The sequence below is a fragment of the Kryptolebias marmoratus genome, linkage group LG21 (assembly GCF_001649575.2).
Source record: "Kryptolebias marmoratus isolate JLee-2015 linkage group LG21, ASM164957v2, whole genome shotgun sequence".
In the NCBI taxonomy this organism is placed as follows: domain Eukaryota; kingdom Metazoa; phylum Chordata; class Actinopteri; order Cyprinodontiformes; family Rivulidae; genus Kryptolebias; species Kryptolebias marmoratus.
The window spans coordinates 12,519,301-12,542,309 of record NC_051450.1 but is presented as its reverse complement, the minus strand read 5'-3'; the positions used below and the strand labels follow the sequence as shown (position 1 = coordinate 12,542,309).

General features: G+C 42.4%; 1 protein-coding gene across 1 annotated transcript in view; it reads left to right on the top strand.

Annotated features, from left to right (window-relative positions):
• The window catches only part of gli3 (GLI family zinc finger 3), a 99,576-nt gene that overhangs the window by 29,304 nt on the left and 47,263 nt on the right, over nucleotides 1–23,009 (top strand). Inside the window, exon 3 of the mRNA XM_017406696.3 lies at nucleotides 7,527–7,772. Within this exon, the coding sequence (XP_017262185.1) occupies nucleotides 7,527–7,772 (246 nt within the window). The remainder of the gene's footprint in view (nucleotides 1–7,526; nucleotides 7,773–23,009) is intronic.

Sequence of the window (23,009 nt, the reverse complement as noted above, 5' to 3'; positions counted from 1 at the left end):
ATAATGACCGTCGAGTTTTAGGTTCAAATATTGATTGAAATAGCACTGAGGTTTTTTTCTTTTACTCCAAGTAACTTAATATATGGTTGGAACAAGCCCTCACTGTGGGAAGAGAATGAAGGAGTCAGTTTCGTCCTATTATTTTTATGGCATCTGGCTTGTAGTTTGGAATTCTGATTGTCATGCTCTCTGGTAAAAAGGCCTAACATCCAAATGTGACGGGTTAGGAACTGTAAGCGTTACCAGCTGCAGCATCAAAGCTCCAGGCATGCTGTTCATTTAACCCAGATCCGTCTCACTCATGTGCAGCCCCTGATTCAACCTGTAATGTAGACATTCAGCAGGAGGCGTTAAACTGAGACTAAAGTAGATTTATGGATGTGAGTTAACTCCCAACACCTCTCTACCTGTGATAAGCCAAAGAACACTGACTATATTTAAATAAATTTGGCTTGCGCACTGCTGGAAACGATTAGAGTTTGTACTGGATAGTAGAATTTCAGCAAATTTGATAAATGTTTAGCCATGTTAGATCAGATATTGTCTGTGATTTTCCTCTTTATTAGCAATAATTTGGTAGAAGCGATCTTTATTCCAGTTGCATGTGTAACTTTACCATTATTTTACAAATTAGCCTAGTTAATGAAACTAATGCAGACCCCCTGACTCCTTGTATGCCAACGTTTTAAACAAAGATCTCACAAAATCTGTTGGCACTTGAATTATTTGATGGGAAAGACACTCAGCAACTACCACATCACATTTTAGCTCTCTATCTGTAAAATTAACTGAGTTATAGTCATGTTCGTGTTTGCTAGGGTCGATTAGCAATGACAGCCATCTTGAATCGGGTTACCAATCAGTTGGAGATATACATCCAATGATTGTTTTTTGAAAGTTTCATGAAAATGTATCCAGTGGTTCAGACAAACAGAAAAAACACACATAGACACAAGCAATTAAATGATCTCCCGCCATGCACCCTAAGTCAATTTCATGTGTTTTTTCTTAAGTTTCACCTCAGTTTATTGAGCTGCACCAGCAGGCGTGAGAACCAATCAGCAGCACCAAAGCAGGCTGTAAATTAGACCGACAGATCTGAACATCCACAGGCCTAATCACCATGAAAGGCTGAAAGAGAGAGTCCACTTCGGACTTAGACGCTCACCAGTCATTGATAAAGTGCTTAGCAGCAGGAAAATTAATGAATCCGGCCTGACTGGTTGAGAGTGGGGTGTGTGAGGAGGGGAGTAAGGGGTTGATGGGGGTGGAGGGAGAAGAGGAGGGGGACAAGCGGGAGGGTAATCCTGTTCCAGCTAAATGGCTGATCCCTCTCATTCCTCAGATATCAAATGTCAAAAGTTAAATTAGCCTGCTAGCCTCAGATACGAGTTAACATGCTTTTAAATGGGGCGAGGGGTGGTGATTCCTGCCTCCTCTGGGATGGTGGGCAGGTGCCTTTGAAGTGTCTAATTATCCAACTCCTACTAAGTGCAGGCAAACCATCCTAATGGGGGGAATTTATGTCTCAATGCACTGCTGAAAATGCACTAAAACACGAGTAGCCAAAGGGGTATTTTATGAGAAAACTATTTACAGAATATTCAGAACTTTTAAAAATTTAATTCTTTCTACTCTGACAGATGAGTACGCAACATTGTGCGTCATTTTGCATCATATTTGATGTGCTTGAAATTAGCTAATTTTTTCCTATTCTATCCAAACTGTTGGCTCTGCGTTCCTTTGCTTTGGCTGGATATCCGTTTCTCTTGGCGAGGCGTTCCTAATCTGAGTGCCACAGGCTTGGTCCGAATCACTCTGGTGTCAGAATTGGGATTCCAGTACTGAAGCCCAGTGGAAAGCTGGACGGCTCTGGTCTCATAAACTCTGTGCCCAGATTCACCCTAAAAGACTTACTGTCCCACTTGGACATAACTCTGCCCTTGCAAACAATCATTTTAAATTCTTATAGTGGATATTATAAATGTCTTCCAGGTTGTGAGTGATGATAGCTGGCTTGTCACCATCTGTATCAATGCTAAGCCAATCAGAGAACTGAATCGCATCTTTTGCTTTGAAGCCTTGATCAAATGCATCTCTTGGTGTTTGATTCATCAAAGAATCGAGGCCAAGATGCCCATTGAGTGGAAAACCTTAAAAGCTGCAACTATCAGTGGTCAAAAATGCATCAGTGTGCATTTTAGTCAAGGCTTTCAGCCCTCTCACTTCCATGCTCATTGCTCCCTCACAATGTGGCCCTGATGAAATGGTCATGGGGTTTCGGGCTGCTCTATGGTGGGCCTGTCCCCCCTAATGGGTGAATAAGGGGCAGGCAGAGGCTTGGGAAAGACACAGCCCCGCTGTGAGGCTGATTTGAGGTGAGCGCAGGGAAGAAGGAAGGAGTCAAGCAGGCTTTGATTTTGCCCCTCCCAAGCCTCGGGGCCTGGAGTCTGGGACTGCGAGATGCTGAGCTCTGGGTGCGTCCCTGAAGACCCCCGGCGGCAATGAGAACAGGCTGGGACTGTGGATTGTAGAGCAGGGGGTTGTGGCGTGGGGTACGGAGCGCCAAATTGAGATGTGGGAGTAGTCAAATTTGCCTAGATGAATATTGAGGAGGGCGTTTGTGAAAGCTGTGCAGGAAATCAGCAGCTGACAATAGACTGCTAACCAGGAGAGGGACCATCCGGACCTCTCTTTTCAATTTGGCTAAACATCAGTCACACGATAAGGTTTAAAAAAACCCCTTTGGATTCATTTTGCAAAGACAGACTCAAACATGAGTGCAAACTTGGAGAACTTAAAATTTATGTTTGCTAGGATTTTTCAGAGATGAAAATCGCAACCTATTTTGCTTTTACATTTAAGTTTATTTTTCAAGAGGTTGCTCAAAAGTCACCCTTCATATTGATGATACACGGAGCCCCATTAGGACTCTTGTAATTAGGACTCTTCTAACAAGAAGGTAGCAGGTTTTTGTAGCACTTATAAGCCAAGGAGTTGATCAGAAAAAATGCCTCACACAAATGCTCTAATCTCTTGTGCTCTTGTTGTTGGTTTGGTCCCTCTTATATCAGCCTGCGCTAATCGTGAATGATTCTCTCTGTCTTTAGCGTCAGTGCCAGGGCCGGTGAATCAGGTACATAAGCCTAAGCCGCTTGGAGAGGTGCTCTTATTAAACTCTAGCCAGCTGCTGGAATTTTCTTCCCCCTCTCATTGTTAATTGGGGAGTCTTGAGTCTTTCCCTGGAGTTGATTTGCAAGAGAAAGAGAAAAAAAGGGAGCAAGAGATTATTGCACGGGAGGAGAGGAGCTTTGAAGAAGTGTTTTGTGATTTCACCGTATATTCCCCTCCACCCCTCTCCATGTGCTCCCCAGCCAAAACCTGTTTGTGCCACAGTGCTTTCACAAGTTAGAAGGTGGAATACAGCACATGCCTGGCTTTGCATCAGACTATACAACACCTCCTCTGATTTTTAAGACTGTTAGGGAGAATTGTAGCATGCAGTGGCCTTTTGTGAACCCCTAAAAAAGACACATTCCAGGCTGGAAGGTGAATCAGATACTTGAGAGTTAAGGACTGTTTTTCATGTGGAAGAACAGCAACCCTTGTTCTTAACCTGTGCCTCTAGAAAAATCCTTCAAAACAACATTGTTGAGGGTTTGTTTCACTTTTGATTTCTGTAAATTGGCTGGACACTCTTAACTTTAGCCCCTCTTATCCCAGAGCCCAACTCTTAGAGGTATTGGCCCCACTCCATATCTCATTATCTCTTTCAGAATTGTATATTGTCATTGCATTCACGCTCTCTTTGTTAAGGCCAATGCATAGGGTTTTCTTGAAAGGTATTTGAACCAAAGTCTTTCAATGGAGCCAGAAGACAAGAGGAGAAAAAAAGGGAGAAACCTGGGTTTTAGGGTTTAATGAGTGACCTGCTGGGGGTAAAAGAGAAATAAAAAAGCAAAAGAGTGAGAGCAATAGAGAGTGCATTTGTAGAGGGTTAAAGGGAAAAGGAGAGAGAGTCGTAAGGGAGAAAGAATGCAGGAATGAAGTACCAGGTACCATTATAGTGGCAGAGAAAGCTCCTGAAATACTAGAGCTGGGGCGTGTGCTCTGATCAGGACGGCAGTGAGCACAATTACCTTCTTTTCAAATCCTTCAGTGACACTGCGGGAGGAAGGAGGACTTTGAAACTTGAAAGGCAAGAGCTCGCTTTCAACCTCAAACGCGAGCAGGAAAGGGCTCTGAAATTTGTTCAGTGCTCCCCATCCACCATTAGCTTGTTTCTTCCTCTCGCCTCCAGGCATTTAAGCGCTTTTTGAAAAGATGTTAAGAAATTCAATCACCATAGAGAGAAAGCGGGATAGTTCTTTTTTTCCCCCCTGTTTTTTTAAAGGCATGCTTTCCTCTGGTCCACAGAGGACCGGTCTGCTGCTTTTGTGTTGTGGACTGAATAGACCTGCAAACTGGTGGAGGACTGGATGCGGCAACCATGGGAAAAGAGGGGGGAAATTAAAGAGGAATCAAAAATGAAGAAAGGGAAAAGGGAAAGGATCTGTTGGGCAGATGGTCAGGAGTTAGAAAAGTGTTGCAGGCTTGAACTTTTTAAAGTTGCACGTGTTTACCTCCGCTCTGTCTTCATTAGCTCACATTTTGACAGATTCTCAGCAGGTCATACTGAGACAAAAAGTTTCCACAAGCAGCGCAGAAGAACAACCTTGCTTGAGAACAGCGCTGCTCCACCAAAGAGTCAAGGAGTCAATTGACCCTTGTGGTACAGAGTGTTTGTTTAACCATTTAAGGGCCCTATGAACCGCAGTAATGAAGCCCCTGAAGGTGGTATATGGTAGAATGATGAACCCACTCCTCTGGGCTTGCCAGGGTGACTGGAGGGGGGATGGTGGGACTGTGACGGTGCTGTGATTGAACTATTTGCTGCTTGACCTCACTCGTCGGAGGGACATGTCTGAGTAGCACTGGGGGTCACTATAGAAACAAAACAATGGAAAGAACAAGAAAGTTGCAAAAACAAAAATTAAAATAGCGAAGCAACAGCGATGTGAGGTTTTAGTTTTCAAAGTTGAAAGTTGCAGGTTTTTTCCGGCAGTTCGGACCAGTCTATCTAAGGGCACAGTGATGAATCTGTTTATAAAACATTTAAAATATGTTTAAAAGTAAAAAAAAGCTCATAAATATGTAGCCAGTCTTCTTTCCCAGCTGTAATGCTAGATTTTTTGTGAAAGTGGAAGAGCTGTGAGTACACAGCATGAGGCTGTGCTACACACAGCTCCATGCTTTACCCCGAGCAGTTCTCACTCTCCACATAGTTTACAGCCTCAACTTCCTCAATCCATGTCAGGAGATGAACCCAATTCCAAAATACCTTTATGTTAATATTGCGCTTTGCAAAGCGCAGACCTATTAATCCAGCTTTAACCGTATAAGTTGCATTATTCCCTTAATAAGATCACTGGCTGTGCAGTATAGGATTAAATACTTATATCATAACTGACACTGTCATTTCCTGTGGATGAGAGTGACTTGCCTCTCTGACTGTCAGTTCCGCGTTAAGACTCCTTGAATCTGCTGCCAGTGCTGCGGCGGGGCACGGCTGGGCCCAGACGCAGGTAATGGATGTGGGAGAGTGAGGGGAATAAAAGTGGGACCCTCGAGCTGCTCCTCCTGCTCTCTCATTGCCTCTTTCAATCTCGTTCCTCGCTCCTTTCTGATCGCTTCTTTTCCTCTGTGAAGTGGCAGCGCACTATGGCGGCCCTCTTCACTGCTTAAGGTGGTGCTCTTTAATCTGGCCTTCTGCTCTGTTTCTAATTGGTAGCTGGATGCTGTTGGCTCGCTGTTCATGGGAGAAGAGGGGGGTGGTGGTGCTCATGTCGCCGGGCTGCTAATACTATAGAACCTCTGGCGCCAGTGCAGCGGCATTTTGCCAGGTTTTTAGCTGGAGACATTAATGTAGGAAAAAAAAAAGTGAGCGTACTGATGACCAATGCTCTTCATAATGAAATCATATTTTTTTAATACAGTTTGGATGGGGGTGATGGGGTGGGGTTGTGTTTGTTTATTCAGATTCTTGTTCTGATTGTTTTGTAGCTTAAAGCAATAATATGCAGGGTATGTAACTACAAAACTCAATACAAGTTATGTCATCAAATTAAATTAAAAGAGTGTAATGTAACTTAAGCTGACATAGTTATTTCTCATGTGTTTTTAGTCCAAATCAGTTTTAATCAGCACAGAAAATATCTTCTAATGCTAGAAACAATATGTATTTTTAGTTTGGATAACATTTTAAAACATCGAGTAACTTAATAATTAGTTTTATTGCAAGGAGCAAAACACCTTAAATAAAAGAAAAACATATGGTAAGCAAAAACTAGAGAACATATCATGTAAAAACATTTAATACAACATTTTGGAGAGTATTTCAGACAACAAGTGGAACTAAAAAGAATTAGATTTTATAAAACAAATTTGTAAAAAGTAAACAAAACTAAACTATGACATACCAGAAAACAACAGATTTCATCAAGCAATAAACACAGATGAAACACAGAGCCTAACAAATTACTAGAGCGAAACAAAAAGCACTTTTTAGACTACGAAGCTCCAGTGTTTCTTATTTGGATGTTTTAATTTGTAAAATGCTGTTGCGTTCACATTTTGTTGTAGTTTGTGAAATCTTGTCATGTTTTGTTTGTCTCCGTGTCTCTCTTGAGAAATTATTGCCCATATGGTTTTGTTCTATTTTGTGTTTCTGTTTTTTTTTTTTCTCTTCTGGAATGTGTTTTACAACTAAGAGCTGCTCTAAATATGAGTATCTGGAAGGGAGCTACAGTGTACTTCACATAAACACTCATGAACCTGTTTGAATCATGAGGACGAGCATTTTTCTTTTAAATAAAATGCTTTCAAAATGAAAATTGGAAAACAAAGGTCAAAAGTCAAAAGTGGCCTTTGACAAAGGTCAAAGACCACATCTCTTTGGTGGAGTTGAGGCCTTGAGCTCAACTCCAACTTTATTCCCTTTACAAGGCATACCAAGAACCTTTCAAAGACTCACTTATTATTTTCCCTTTAGAGAAAAAGAGATTTTGCTGGAACAGATTGGGTGGGGTGGGGAAAAAATGAGAAAGAAGAACAGTGATGCTTAAAATGCCTGCCACAATCACGAGTACCCATTTCTAAAAAAGAACAGACTGAACTGGATTTAGAGTAAGAACGTTTCCTCAGCTGTGTGGAATCTAAAAATGTGGACTTCTTGATTCATAATGTCCATTTGCTTAAACACTTTCTGCCTCTGAACTCCCACATCTGGCGCTGTGGAAGACAAACCCCGCCAGCTTTACACCCATTATGTTTTGTAGACTTTATATTTCCTGCTCCTCTCTTTATGTGCCTTCACCCTCTGTGTGATCAGACTATTACAATGCCTTAATATTTTCATGAAAAATACACAGCTTTAACACTTCATGTTCTTTCTTTCCTTCTGTTTTTTTTTTTTTTTGTATCTACAGAAGACGAAAGTTCAGGCACGCCGTACCACCGCGAGAGGCGCAATGCCATCAGTTCCCAGGCCCAGACACCCGGCGGCCTCGACAGGAGCGTAAACGAGGAGCCCTCCACCTCCACAGAGGAACGCCCATCCCTGCTGAAGAAGGAGCTGCATGGCTCACTTCCTCATCTGACCGAGCATGCCCTGCCTTACAGAGGCACGCTGTTTGCTATGGACCCTCGTAATGGCTACCTAGACTCACACTATCGTAAGTGCACAAGCTGCAAAAGTTAAAGCGATAGTCCAGGTCCTTTAAAGTTAGATTTTGTGGAAAGGTTAAGAACATGTAATATCTTACCTGTTGAAGATAGCTCTTTGGGCAATCACAATTGGGAAAAAAAAGTTTAATTGTGACTGCATTGATGAGCTAATGGTCAGTCTGATCAGGGCCAAGAACAAAAAAGATTGCTGCTGTCCAAAAACAACTCTTGTCTCAAAGATTTCACAATGGTTCATACAAACGTTATTTGAATATTATTATTTTTGACATGGCACAGTTATTCCAGCAGAAATAACATATGTGTGCAGGAAGTTTGGTCAGAATTAAACTCCCTTTCTTCAAACTGAGCCTGTTAAAATCTAAAACAGGTAAGATATGAATTAGTCATAACCCTTTCACAGAAACCCACTTCAGAAGGTCTGAACTATCTCTTTAAGAACTTCTAAGTTAATCTTTTAAAGTTAAGAAACTTCCCAGCTCAAGGACATGTTTGTAACACCCCGAATGCTGAGGCCAGCTTTGCTTCTTTACTGTAGGTGAGAGGTACGACTGTTAGATGCCTGATTAAGTCTGACAGATTAGGCCTTCTCTTAGACTCGCCTCTACACATGCACAGACACACACTTGCGAACGCACGCACACACACACTCTTTTGTCTTGTTTTATGCCTGGGAAGTTAGTATGGGGAACGGGCCGGCGTAGCTTCTTAATTCCCTCATTAGGGGCCTGTCTGAACACAGTACTCCACTTTCTCTCATCAACACACACTTCAAAGCCCCAAAGCAGCGCCGAGTCAAACCTCACCACCCCCCCTACTCTGCCTCTTTCTCTCTCTGTGGGACTCAGAGGCTGTGTGAGAGAAAGAGAAGGAGACTAACAGAGATGAAGCCCTGGAGAGTGAGGTGAGGGAAGAGCTGTGGCTCCATTGAGAAGGTGGAGATAATTTGAAACAAAGGTGAGGTAAACAGTAGTAGTTGGATAAAAATCAAGCTCTGTGTTCATGTTGATGCAGAGACCATAGGAAAGATGTTTCAAGGGGCTGGTTGGGAGGCTGGTCATTGTAGCCAAGACTTTGCCTCAAGATGAAGATTTGATGTGATAGCTTGTTTAGTTTGGTTATTTTTCTGTTCAACTGGAGGCAGACAGAGTTGGACAGGAGAATTTTAAAGCACTGGCAGTAATGAAAACTCCACTGGACCCCAGCCTTGTACTGTAACTCTTATTTATTTAGCCACTTCATTAGCCTCCACTCCCCTGTGCTTGGGTGCCTGACAATCACCAAGGTGCCTCTTTAAGGGAAAGGTTACTTAAAACCAGGCAATGGTACCATAGACAGGAGCCTTGAGGGCAGAACATTACTGCACATTACATCCTGACCTAACTCAGCAACACTGCCACTTCTCATTTTATGTCTGTGTGTGGGTATGTGTGAAGGAGCTCTGGTGGTTCCAGACCGCTGCAGCCGCAGGGGGCAGAGAAGAGGAGGGGTGGAGGTCACGCTGAGGCTTGGGGTCATGCGGAAAAGTCACAGTTGAAATGGAGAGTTCAAAAGAAGCATAAAAAGTCAAAAGGCCCAAAGAGCTTTAAGAGGATTTCTTTGTACACTGAGACTGAAGGAGCTTGATGACAGCAGTCATATGAATTAGAGTATGGAATCATTTTGCTTTTAAAGAAGCTATAACTGCACTCAGATTTCTTCTTCTGGAGCAAAAATGTGATGCTGTACAGTTTCATCTTCATAAACTCTTTAATCTACTCTCAATCAACTCGGCCCAGGTGAAAAGTCTTGGCTACTCGCGTTTCCAGTGTGAATTTGGTTCAGCTTATACTCTTTTTAAAAATAATTTTGATAGCCTATGGGATGTAGAACCCAAATAAATATCCCATTTGAACTGAGAAGGTTGCAGTGCTGTTTTGGAGCCAGTGTAAAATTCTGAATTACTTTTTTTTTTTTTTTCATTTTGGCATTAAAAGCAAAATTTTATCTTCAAACCAGCTTCTGGATGGAACTGTTTCCAGAATGGCACCAAGTAGAGACACAACAACAGCGGTGTCAAACTGCAGGCCTCGAGGGCCGCTGTCCTGGGAGATTTAGGTTTTTCTGCTTTTCTGATTCAAATGGTTTATTCACCTCCTCACCAAATCATCATGTTCTCCAGGAGCATGGCAACAAGTGATCCATTTAAACCAGGTGTTTTAAAGCAAGAACACATCTAAAACATGCAGGAGAGCGGCCCTCGAGGAATGGCGTTTGACACCCCTGGTCCACAACATCCTGCAAACTGCTTTGACAGAAAGAAAAACAGAGCTTTATGGCCACCATCCTTTAAAGAAAACAGCCCAATTCAAAGGAGAAAAATTGTAAAAAGAATTTCAACATGATCATTGCATCAAAGCATCAAGTTACGGCTATTTTCTTGGGGGCTTACCTCTAATTTGCTCCACAACTACTGTTGCAAGCAGTTTTTATCACAGGTCACAATGAACCTTAGAAAACTGTATGGCAAGAAAAAAAATCTAAACAAACAAAAAGTTGCCAGTTTCAAAGACTAATAAATTGTCAGTTTTAGCTTTAAAGTCAAAAGCATCAAAGGCACCATTAAGTAAAGTCCTATAATTAAAAATAACACCTCTAAGGCTGAAAATAAGTAAATTTCAACTTAAAATCGTAAAGTCTGAATGGCCTCCAGTGTTTTTTATTGATGCTTCTCTGATCTTTTTCTGTGCTCAGGAAGACTTATGATCTGAGATGAGAGCATTGCTGTGTAAAACACCTCCTACTGGCCCCAGGTGCTGAGGACATGGGGTGTCCCATGGCGGTCCCGTTCTGTCTGATTGAACCCAGTACCAGAGCTCAGTCCCAATGGGCTTCGGCGGTCTGAGGGTCAGCAGAACGAAAGGGGTCCCCTTAAACCTTTTCTCCCCCCACTTCCTTCAGCTGCTTTGAACCAGAAGCCTGTAGCATCTGTCGCCACTCCAGCACCACAAGGTGTAAAAAGCTGCTTGCTTCTGTTCTGCTTTCTGCTTCCAAACACAATTGAGCACACACACACACACGCGGCCCTTACTCCACCAATGACTCTCTATGAGGGCTTTGTCACCTCTTAAATTCATTCCAGGTGTGTGTGCGTGTGTGTGATTGAGAGTGGGCAGTAAGCCTTTGTGCTGCGCTTGCACAGAGCGCCACGCCATGCAGCACACCGCCAGGTAAATCCGATTACTCTTAGCACTGGTGTGTGTCAGTGCTTAATGTGCCTAAATGTGATGGCACCTGCAGCCTCCCCACACCTGGTCGCTGGGTCGTTAGCGTGGAGGCAAAGCTCTGGGAGGTGTGGGAGTTGAGAAACGAGAAGAGACCAAAGAGGGTTTATTCTCAGGGGCCTGTAGTCTGGGTAAATCTCTGCTATTCACCCAGACTTGCAATCTCCTACTCCTCTTATGTCCTTGGCCTAAGACTGTGTTTACTCTGGTTTTTACACCCACTTCAGCATAGAAAAGAGGAGGCACCAAGGAAACATTACTTCTATTGTTAGCACTAGCTAATCATGGCGATGCCTGAGTCTTAGCTGCTTTTCTTGGGCAAACACTGGATAAGAGTCCATATCCTTCTTACCACAACACTAATACATGGGGCTTTGCTCTGGGATAAGAAGAAAAGGATTGAGATTAGGATTAATGAGAGTCAAGTCTTTTTTTAAATCTTAATTGTTTGGAAGAGTGAATGGGACGCACAGTTCTAACATCTGTTTACATTGTTGTCTTATTAGTCGGCTAGTGGTCATGCAGCAACAGTCAACCCACTTGCTGGCGAGGCATCTCTGATTCCTCCAAGGAGATCTTCTTCTTTAAAGTTTCCTTCTTTACACTCTTTGGCAGCCTAGGCATATCCACACAAGGACTAAAGGCTGCTTCCTTTCATGGCAAAATTTTAACTATACCAAAACACAAGGCAACCAGATGAAAGTAAAAGGAAAGTACTTCTGAAACTAAACTAACTGAATCATAGCTACAGTAGGTCACTGATAGGGGTAGATGGGGCACATTAAGTGTGTTCAAACTGTGATGACTGTCTGCCTATCAGCCCTATTTAGCTCCTTAACAGATCTAGCCCATATCTTGCTGCCAGGGCCTTAATCCCCATACCAAAGCCTCACTGTCCTCCATTGATCTCAGAAACCAGCCCAGCTAAGCTAGAGGCAGTGAAGTACGAATCCTTTGGCCAAAAGATTCTTTCACATGTATCAGAGCAACCCTGATCTATGAGTTTGACCAAAGGATACATAGACCATAAAGGTCATGTGTTCGGGAAAAAGTTGCTGGGAACTCTTAGCTGTAATGTAAAGCGTGTTCCCAGGGTTTTATGGTGTGTGTGTGTGTTGGGGGGTGGGGTTTCAGTCTTTGAGGGTAAACTCTAAACTGCTGTGCTGAGCTGATCTCAGGTCTACTCGGCCGTTACATCCCGGCCGTTGCCCTGGTGTCATTCTGCCAGCTTCAATATCAAAATGTGGCTGACCACTGAACTGAGTGAATGAGCTGTCACCAAACTGAACATGATCCATTCCAGACTCCACAGTTATTCCCAAAGCATTGGTACTCAGTTCAAATGGACCGTACAAGACCCTTTTATGTGTCAGAATAGCTGAAACAGCAAGAAAAATCATTTTTGTGTGTATACGTAATGAACAACAACAAAAAAAAGAAGTTAAAGGCTATTGTGAATTTGCATTCAGAGAACAAACTTCTTGGTCTCTTGTCAGTTTAAACACCCTCCCCCAAAGAACTGGGGAGAGGCCTGGGGTGAGAAGACACGTGCCTGTTTCAAGGGTAAGTGTTTGTCTTTGTGATTGTTTCAATATTGGCTTTTTGAGCGTGGTGGCTCGGTGCAGTCCCCCAGCGGTGCGCCGGCACAGAGAAGCCTGAGGCACACTGCAGGCAATGGAGAGGGATCCCTTCCATCCACCTCTTTTCATCAAGAAAGAACAACACAGGCCTGTGCTCTGTTGTGGCCCCTTGGTCCAGCGCACCAGGGATAATCAGATGATCCCCTTTTATACAACTTATTAGAGGCATCTTATGCTCTAAGATAGGCAATATTCTCACATGCTTGTGCTTTGTAGTGCTTGACGATTTAAGAGGGTTAAGCTGAGTTTGAAGTGCGTCGGGAATGCACTTTCGTACCATCTTAAAGTCATGTGCTGCTCTTACCACAAGGCTTGCAAGTGTGAACCTAATATCTCAGAATAATGACGGTCCTCATTAACAATGACAAGATTAAGAGTGAAGGGGCTAAAAAGAATTAAGACGCGTTTAAAGAGAACTGAAGACGCTCGGAAGGAATACTCCACATTTCTTTGCAGCCGCATCTGTTGGTATGTTGAATTTCCTTGTAAGTGGTTAATCAGTGAAGCTGCAGAGGCAAGTAAGAACAATGGCACTTTGTTGATGTTAAGGCTTAAAATGAAGATTTGTTGTATCTTCTCCAGCAAAACAGGAGACAAAATTATGGACAATCCCGCTGGCAAAGATAACATTAGGCACTAAAACAAGAAGACTAAACGGCTATGGGGCCTTTCTAGAAGTTTACCTTCTAGTCTCTAGTAGGATAATCGCCTCTCTGTTCTGTGAGAAAGTAATTTTTTTTTTTTTTTTTTTTTGTGTATCCAAATCTCATCACTCCTTTCTGTATTTGCATTGCTCTCCCATCGTGGTAAAGATAAGCACCCTTATTTCTACAGCCAGCAACCCGTATCTGGCTCTTTTCTCTGGAGGGTCACAAGTATTTATTGTTCAACACAGACAAGAAGCTGATGAACACAATATAATTTAAATGTTTCAACTAGCCTGGTGAAATGTAAGATATCGCTGGAGAACAGTGATAGGGAGACACAGCTGAGTTGGTGGAGAGACAGAGAGGGTAAGAAGAAGAAGAGGCAGAGAGAGTGGAAAGGAGGTAGGAAGGGAGGTGTAACAAAGCAGAAAATGAAGAGAGACATAAAAGAATGAGAGCTCAAGGAGGTCAGGCCCATCACAGGCTTTAGTGTTGCCTTCAAAGATGCCTGGGACAGGTGGCAGCTCCAGACAATCTCGCACCACAGAGCAGCATCCTCTCAGGAGGAGATAAGGGATTCCTCCATCCAGGCTCACTCGTCTCCCTCCTCCTGCCTCTCCTGCTCCAACATGCTCTCCTCCCACCCTTCCACTCCTTCTCCTTCTCACTTCGAGGTTCTCCCAGATGGGCTGCTTTGATGTGGCTCAGTGTGAGCGGGCAGCTGTAGGCCACGAGGCTGCGCGAGCGCTGCTGGGCCACTGGGCCAACCGACTGTTGGGATTTGACTGGAGCGCGGCTGAATTGGCGGGACTCTCCTGTGCCCGGCACTTTCAGGTCTCATTAAAACCCTCTGGAAGGGTTAATCCTCTTTAAGGTTTACACGGGCCCTGGCTTGTCTCTCTGCCCAGACTGAGTGAACCCCTGGGCGTCACCTGCGTGACAAAGACTCAAATCACTGTGACACAACTTCCCTCCGTTTGTACTCCTGCCCTTTTCACTCTTCAGTCTTCTTCTTGTTGCCCTTCCCCTGTGCATTCTGCTTCTACTTGCCTCTCAGTCCCTTGATAGTACCTCGGCCTGGTTATAAGTCTTTCAGGATTATTTGGTTTGAATATGTTGACAAGGGTGCAATAAATGGATTACAACTTTGTCCTTGTTTTGGGATGCTGTGAGGAGGGAAAGGGAAAAGATCAGGAGGATGTGCTTTGAATAATGAGAAAGGCAAAGAAAGAGAGATAGACTAAGAGCTGGATTAACTGAAAGAAGCAGGAGGGCCAAGCCAGTTACGAAGAAAGTGAAAGAGAGGGTAAGGTGACATCAATGGAATTACCACAAAGACGGGAAAAGGAGGAGAATCACAGAGTTCCAGATGTTAGGGCATTTACAAAAGGTAATTGGTTCAGACTTCAGTCAAACCATATCTGACCCTGCAGAGCACAGAAACCATTTGTCTGCTTGCTGGGACACCTGGTTTCCTTACTCCAGGCCTTTGCATGAAACAGTTCCTCAATATGGCCGCAAAGATGAGCCCCTCTGTAGGCCGCCTTTAGTTATTTACAAATACACCAGTCGAGTATGCCACTTCCTTGCTTACATAAATAAAGTTGGCATTGTGGAAACATTGGAGGTGCAATGTATAACTCAGAAGAGTTGACATGAAGCACAACGCATCAAATGTTGAAAACCTACCACTCTAAATCCCACAGCCAGCTGATCACACACTCTTGTTCCATGACGTCAGCTTACCTTTACACATATTGACTACTTCAACTCAGTCACAACTTTGCTTGGGGGCTCAGAGGCATAAATGCAGTAGAATGACTTTAACCTCCTATGGTGCCTTGCTTCGTAGATAAATCACACTGAGATGGCAAGAAGATAACTCAAACTGACTTTGTTTTTATAAATATATGTACAATTTACTAAAGATATATATGTATTCCCAATGGTCTAGATATGTTTTTTCCGCTGCTTTTGCACACTAATAAAATCAGCTTGCAGAGGCGTATGTGTCCCATTGTCAGTTGTGAACATTATATATATTTTTTTAATTTACAATTTTCCCTAAAGATTGACATTCAAGTGAATGTTTTCAAACTATAACCTTTGTAATTAAAGAGAGTCATAATATTCCTTCAACGCCTTCATTGGATTTCAGGTAACTGCTGCACCGTTGAATTATAGGCTGATTTTCTGCAGCTCATTTTGTTGTCTCGAATGTCTGACTGCCCTTGAATGCACCACAGAGGAGACTTTTTGAACTGCACCCAACTTTTGATAACATAACCAAGCGCTCATACATAATTTAAAACACAAAAAGGTGAGAAAAAGCTTGGTGTGATGGATTGCCTCTCATAATCTAGATTAGGAAATCTCTGCAAGAACAATGACTAACTTGAAATGTCATTTTGAAAACAAAATTGCATGAAAATGGCCAGCAGTAGTCAGTGGCCTCTATGCATAATTCAAAACTTGTCCACCTTTGGTTGTGGTGGTAACTTAACTGTTGTACAATAATGTTTTAGTAATATATGCTTGAAATCAGAGAGGAGATGTAAAATGGGACGTTATCTCTGTCATAGCTGCTTAATACATCTCAATTTTTAAAAAGAAATTATTGTAGAACAGATTTGCAGACTTTTCTTTCCCCCAAGTTTCTGAATAAAGATCTCAAAAAAGATCAAAACCCTGGTTTTGTTTTTGACTAGATAGAATAACTCACACAAGGATAGTGGAAGCAAAAGAAATGTAATATCGTCCTCCCGAGTCGACCAGAGGTTTAAACCATCTCCCTTCTGTCTGAGAGTTATCATAGTTTGAAGAAAAGAAGATAGACAGATGTAAGAGATAAGGATACGAGGTGCCGTTGTATTTAATCTACTAAACTACTGCGTCTTTCCCCAGCTGGGTGGGGAAGAGGAGGGGTGTGGTGGGGTAGCGAGGGCCAACGCACAGCTCTTTGTTCTGCTCCCCAGCTTATTCCAATCTGGGGGAAATTCTGCAAATGTAGGAGATAGATTGGTGCTCTGCAGAGGCCTTCTGAAATAACCTTCACTCCCTGATCCATATGGGAGACAGTTGGAGAGAGAGAGAGGGGGAAAAAAGGGGGCATAGATGGGAATTAGATGGTGCTGGGGGCCACTGGAAGAAAAGTTTGCACGCTTAGCTCGATTCTCTGTGCAGAAGTGCTTGTGCTTGTGCGCAGTTAGTTGAGATGGTAACTTTATGGTAAATAAATAAATAAGCGCTGAAGGTCCTGCACAACCTGCTGTTTGATACAAGTTTTGCTGGTAATTCTCATCCGTAAAACTACTTACATTTCTTATTTTACACTTGATATTACTAATTGCGAACATCACAGTCACTCAACCCCTTGAAGCTCATTGTCGTATGTCATGAATTCAGATTTGTAAAACAATATTATCCCTATAACCCCCAGAGACTTCACATCCTAATATGAGGACATTTCTTTCTGCACTGTAGTACTTCAATCTGTTCAACTTAGACCTGTTGTCCCTATTCAAGAAGATTAGCTTTTCACTTTTGATTATGTACAATTTATTTGAAATTTTTAAAATGTTTTTTTATGTTTACGAGGTCCCACAAAGCCAAACATAGCTAGAGAAAATTAAAAATGCACACCAAAAGGAAAAAAAAAAAGTAGATAACCTGTTTGAGCAACAACTTTAACTACAAATATATGCAAACCCGGAAGAGGAAGTTTGAGCATCGTCCATCTTGTTCATTCTGAACTAACAAATTGCTTGCGACAGCGAGTACGGCTGGAATGCAGAAAGCCTGTCATCATTTCTCCTTTTTACCACTCATTTTCTTTTCTCTGTTGCACCACGCTAATTACTTTCACCCACAGAGGCGGTTTGTGTTTAAGGGTGTGAGAGCGACTGAGACTCAGAAAGCGAACGCAGCGAAGAATGCAGTGAAACAAGGGGGGGAGAAAAAAAAAATCGATCTACAGGGGAAGGGCAGAGTGCGATTTGCCAGTCTGGTGCATATGATGAATGGCAGACAGACTGGCACGCTAACACTCCTCTGTCCGCTTTCCTCTTCTTCTTTCTTAGTGTTGCATCTTTGCTCAGGAAAAGCTTGTTTTTTTTTATCTGTTTTTGCTCTGCGCCGGCTTTGCAATACAGCAGAGAAAGCTCTGCACAGCATGAACATTAGGCTAATTTATACAGCGGTAATTAGGCCATTAGACCTGAAACAATCTGGGACCTGTAATTAGGCAAAGCGCTCCAAAAGTCAACAGCAACTCCCATTGAGCTTAGCTAAACAGTCTCTTAAAGTGTTATTTACATGTCCAAACAGCTTGAGGTCTGAGTGTAAGCAAACATGGTGAGAGGCGGGGTGAGACGGGATTGATCAGAGGAGGATTTTGGCATCACAAGGGAGGCGGCTTCGAGACTACTTTTACTGATATTCTGCTGAGAGCCTCTTCATCTTCATCTTCTATCAGCCTGATAGGGATCAGAGGATCGGTGTCACATTTCTGGTGCAAAGTAGACAAACTTGTGCAGTCATGTCGTTCAGACACACACTAAATGCTCACAGTCGTGCCTGTCAGCAAATATGACATTTTGTTTTTGCAAAATAATATATGGGTGGCTTAAAATTTTTTGTATAGCAAGGTTTCATTTGTGAGCACTTATGTTTCACTTCTTCTAGTTTGAGAGGAAACAAAAATAACTCTATACATTTACACAGTATAATACTTGTTCCTATTTGTCTATATTTCTCCATTTGTTGAATTTATTTGTTTTGTTTGAATCTGCTGCAGATTTATTCTTAATTTTTGTGCAGAAAAACCACAAGTGTGTTCTCCATGAAGTGCGTTAGCCATGTTTCCATATGACTGCAGTTACATCTGAGGCAAGATTTTGGTTCATTATCTAGTTTGGACTGAATAAATAAGGGTTGCATTGTGCAGATTTTCTAGACTTTGGTAAATGTAATTACGACTGTATATTTAGCCAACTGAAACAAAGCCTCCCAGAGGAAGAAAGTAGTCAGGTTTTCATCCTTGATTTGACTGTATATTGAAGTTGAAGTTGGGTCTTACGGCTCCTTTGTTTGTGACGTCTTCCATTTGTACTCAGAAGTAGAAACTTCTAAGTTTCAAGTTGGAAAAATGAACTGGAACGCAAACTGAAGTCAGAAATTTGACTGGGTTTTTTTTTACCAGCAACAACCTCAAAATCCAATGCACAAGTAAAGTGCTGATAGCTGCAGCAATAAACTATTTATTTGCACTTCTGTCACTTTGTACCACATAAAATAAGTCACATACGAAGTACTATCAACCCTCAACTAGTGAGCAGGTTTGAATGTGCTTTAATGCATTAAATGCAGTACTATTGGTTTGAAATAATGATAGTAGTGTAACAAACAAATCCTACTGGTTTTCTGGCTTTCAACTGAAACTGGCTAAGTTGGGATGTCATTCTTAGAGCCGAGTTTTGACTTCTGAGGTAAATGAAACGCAACATTTACCATATAGTCATGCCTAAACTGCCCCCTGCTGAGTATGCTGCTGGGTTTTTTAGCACCAAGCTACATTTCAAAAGTTTACTTCATATTTACTTAGCCACTGGACGAAGACACAGACAATGCATCTGTTTTCCAGTAAAGGCTTTTCCATTTCCACATTGCGTACTTAACATGCATTTAAAAACAAAACAAAAAGGTTGACAGAAGGCTTTTGTGTTTGAGTCTCTTTTGTCTTTTTCTTTATGTAAAGAGTTCATGCACACAAGGAGGGATGAAAACAACTTCTGTGGATGAGTTCCAACATAAAAAAGTTACGATCAGAAGCTTCTGTTTCTAAAGGCCGAACACGGCTAATGTTAGCTGACATGGGTTTGCGTTTGTTTTCTCTTCAAAAAATGATTATGTTCAGCTACTCAGACTTTGCAAGACCTTTAAAAAGAAAAACATCTGAGTTTGGAAAGATGAAAAAAAAAACAACCTATAATGTAAAAACGGTGTGGAGCAACTTCTCTAAATAATGCATAACAAAGCCATCAGGAGTAAAGATAAAAAAATGTTTTTTTGCACAGTAAAGCATAACCTCTCACTTGTTTCTACTTCCAGTAAAGGAGCATGAAGGGTTGAACTTTTATGCATGTTCAAATCTGCAAGCCCAGAGAGCGTTTAGAGTCTTTGCACGCTCTGCAAACTGTTGCAGAGCTGCAGCGAGCAGCCCGGGCCTCGCCGCAGACGAGCGTGCCTGAGCAGTGAGATCATGAGCCGGGGGAGAGAGGTGGCATAATGAAATCTGGCAGCCGCAGCTCAGGAGCAGGCTTCATATGTTCCACATTAGCAATTCACAAACCTCTGGAGCAGGCCCCGGCAGCCCTTTTCTCACTCCGCCTTAGTCACTTATGACAGTCTGTCACTGGCTCTTTGTGCTCTCGCAGCGGAGCATCGATGAGGAGTGCTCTGTTTATAGAAGAGAGTTTCATCCTCGGCTGCGGGTGACACTCCGTTCGCGCAGAGTCAACGAACCTTCGCGGGAGGAGAGAAGGAGCCCAGGTGGAACCGTCAAGACAATAAACTTACACTGCTGACTTGACAACAAAAGGGAAAGCGGAGCGGGATTGTTTGTATTTCCGAAACCCGAATCAGAACTGCAAGTGACAACTAAAATTCTCCGCAAGTAATATGTCACCTCCTGCACTTTCCAAAGCAGAGCGGAGAGCCTTTTGTGCCAAAAAATGGTTACGAGCCGAGATTAAGCAGTGAGGAGAAAATGATGTGCTTTAGGCTTTATCCTCCACCTTCTTTTAGAACCAATCAAGTGTCCAATAAAGGACAAGGCAATTACCATTCTCTCTCTCTTTAATGAAGGGGAAGCTGGCTTTTGGTCCCGAACACGGTGAGCGTCTGTTGAATTAGAATTAATGGGTTTGGTCAAAGTTTGCTTCTAATTGCCCTTTCATTAAGACCCATTTGTTATCATTCCCTAATAGCTTCGTAAAAGACTGACAAAAAGAAAAAAAAAAAAGAAGCCGGTCATTCTAAAAAGTTGCACTGGGGTAATTAAAAAGAACTTAAAAGAATTTCGAAAAACCGATCAACGAATGACAAGTAATTAAAAAAAAAACTCTGATATTCTGTGTTTTATATAGTACTTACATTGTCATTGCCCGCCACTAAAGGCGATCGTGTTCTGGCACGTGTCTGTGTGTGTTCATTTGCCTGAAGCGTTAGCATTAATTGTGTTTTTATCTGTTAGCAAAATATCTCATGAACTACTGAACATATTTCAATGAAACTCTCAGAAAGGAATCATTGAATGGACATCTACAGCTGATTATTTTCTGGAGTCAGTCCAATTAAAGATGGCCTCTACATTCAAGTCACCTCAGAAAACCCCAAAATAGCTATATTTCAGTCAGTTTTGCAGATATTGAGCTAAAACGTGGTGTGGTAGTACCTGGGGATCATTCACAAGGCTTACTCTGACATCTTGCGATATTGCATGGGATCACCATTAGTAAAGTTAACCAAAATGGCTGCAACTCTCATGTTGCAACGTAAAATGATTTTAATTTAAAAGTCTTTCATGAAAGGCAGTGGGCGGCATACCTTCCTTGAGAGAACACTAGGCCTTTAATTAGCCCAGTTTTGAAAACTGTGCTCAATTTGCTGCATGCAGCCAGGACAAAACCGTACTTTATTCTTTATAGATGCGTCAGCTGTTTTGGTGTGTGGTCACAGTGCAAAGGTAAAAACTGTGTCTTTTGGCTTCCTGCGTGCCTTCCAGCTGTACTCCATATCACAGGACGAGCATGCCCCCAAACATCCAGGAGAGCAGGGCCAATTTAGTCCCGGCGTAAACAGTAAGGAGTCCCTACAGGAAACACTGGAGATGAATTGCAGTATGGAGCCCCCCCACTTTCTTTCCCCTCTCTGTTCTTTGTGACTGTATACGTTCCCTCTAGTGACACGAGGCTGTTTGCCTTGCTAATGGAGAGCTGCGCTGGTGTAAAAGAGGTGGCAGGCTCTGTTTAGACAGGGCCGCGGTAAAGTAAACTTGCGAGATTGATTTAAATAAACCTCGGTGGAATGGTTCGCCGCGCAGCAAAGGCATTGGAGGAGCGAGGGAGGGAGGCAAGGAGTGATGAAGGAGGAAGAAAACGAGTCCAGTCCGTGCACAGGGCTGTGCTGAGTGAGTACCTCCTGAGACATAAACAAAAGGGGTCTGGGTAATTCAATGAGGAGTGGTGGATGTGGGAGTGGAGGTTTGCAATAGGTGAATGGAGTGGCGTCTTTTACAACCCTAAGTCCAACAAAGCTGGAACATTGCGTAAAATGTAAATCCAAACAGAGTGGAATAGTTTGAAAATCTCATAAACTCATGTTTTATTCCTAGTAACCAAGTAAAAACATCAAATGTTTAAACTAAAAAATCAAAAGTAAGGTCATTTTCAATTTTGTGGCAGCAGCACATCTTAAAATGTTGGGACAGGGGCAACAAAAGGTTATAAAATATTTGGGATAAATAAGGAACAGCCGGAAGAGGATTTTCTGACAAATTAGGTTAATTGGCAACAGGTCAGTAAGAAGACTGGGTGTACAAATATGCCATCACCTACATTTCATTATACCATCAAAACAATTTAAGAATCTGGATAAATCTCTGTGCACAAAGGACAAGGCCGAAAGCTGATACTGGTTGTTTGTGATCTTTGGGTCCTCAGGCAGCACTACATAAAAAACAGGTCTGATTGTGTTCTGGACATCACTGCATGGACTCAGGAACACTTCCACACATCACTGTCTGTAAACACAGTTCACCCTGACATCCAGAAATGTCGGCTAAAGCTCTATCAGACAAAGGAGAAGCCAGATGTGAACACCATCCAGAGACATTGTTGCTAATTTAAAATGAACTGAGGCAAAGTGGAGAGCTGTTCTGAGGTCAGACAAATCCAAATTTGGCATTCTTTTTGGAAACCACAGACACCATATCCTCTGTATTAGAGAGAAAAGAGGTCATCCAGCTTGTTATCAGTGCACAGTTCAAAAGCCTGCTTCTCTGATGGTATGGGGGTGTATTAGCGCCTATGGCATGTGCAGCTTACACATCTGGATAAGGCTCCATCAATGCAGAACAGTATATAGAGATTTAAGAATAAATTGTGCTCCCATACAGATAGTCTTTTTCAGGGAAAGGCTTGCATATTTTAGCAAGACAATGCTAAACATCACACTGCATCCATTACAACAGAATGGCTTCACGGGAGAAGAGCTCAGGTGCTGAACGGGTCTGCCTGCAGTCCAGACCTCTCACCAGCTGCAATGAAACGACAAATCGAGCAAAGACTGTAGAACAGCTAGAATCCTCCATCAGACAAGAACGGGACAACCTTCTCCTCCAAAGCCTCCAGCAGCTGCTCTTCTCAGGTCCAGATGTTTACAGACTGTGGTTAAAAGAAGCCGGGATGCTTCAGAGTGGGAAACATGGCCCTGGAACAACTTTTTTGAGATGTGTTGCTGCGAGAAATTCCAAATAATGGTACAATTTCTCAGTTTAAATGTTTCATATACTTACTATATTCCAATGTGGGAAAAATATGGTTTTGTAAGATTTGCAAATCAGTGTGTTTTGTTTTTATTCACATTTTACACCACATTCCAACTTTTTTTTTTTGGAG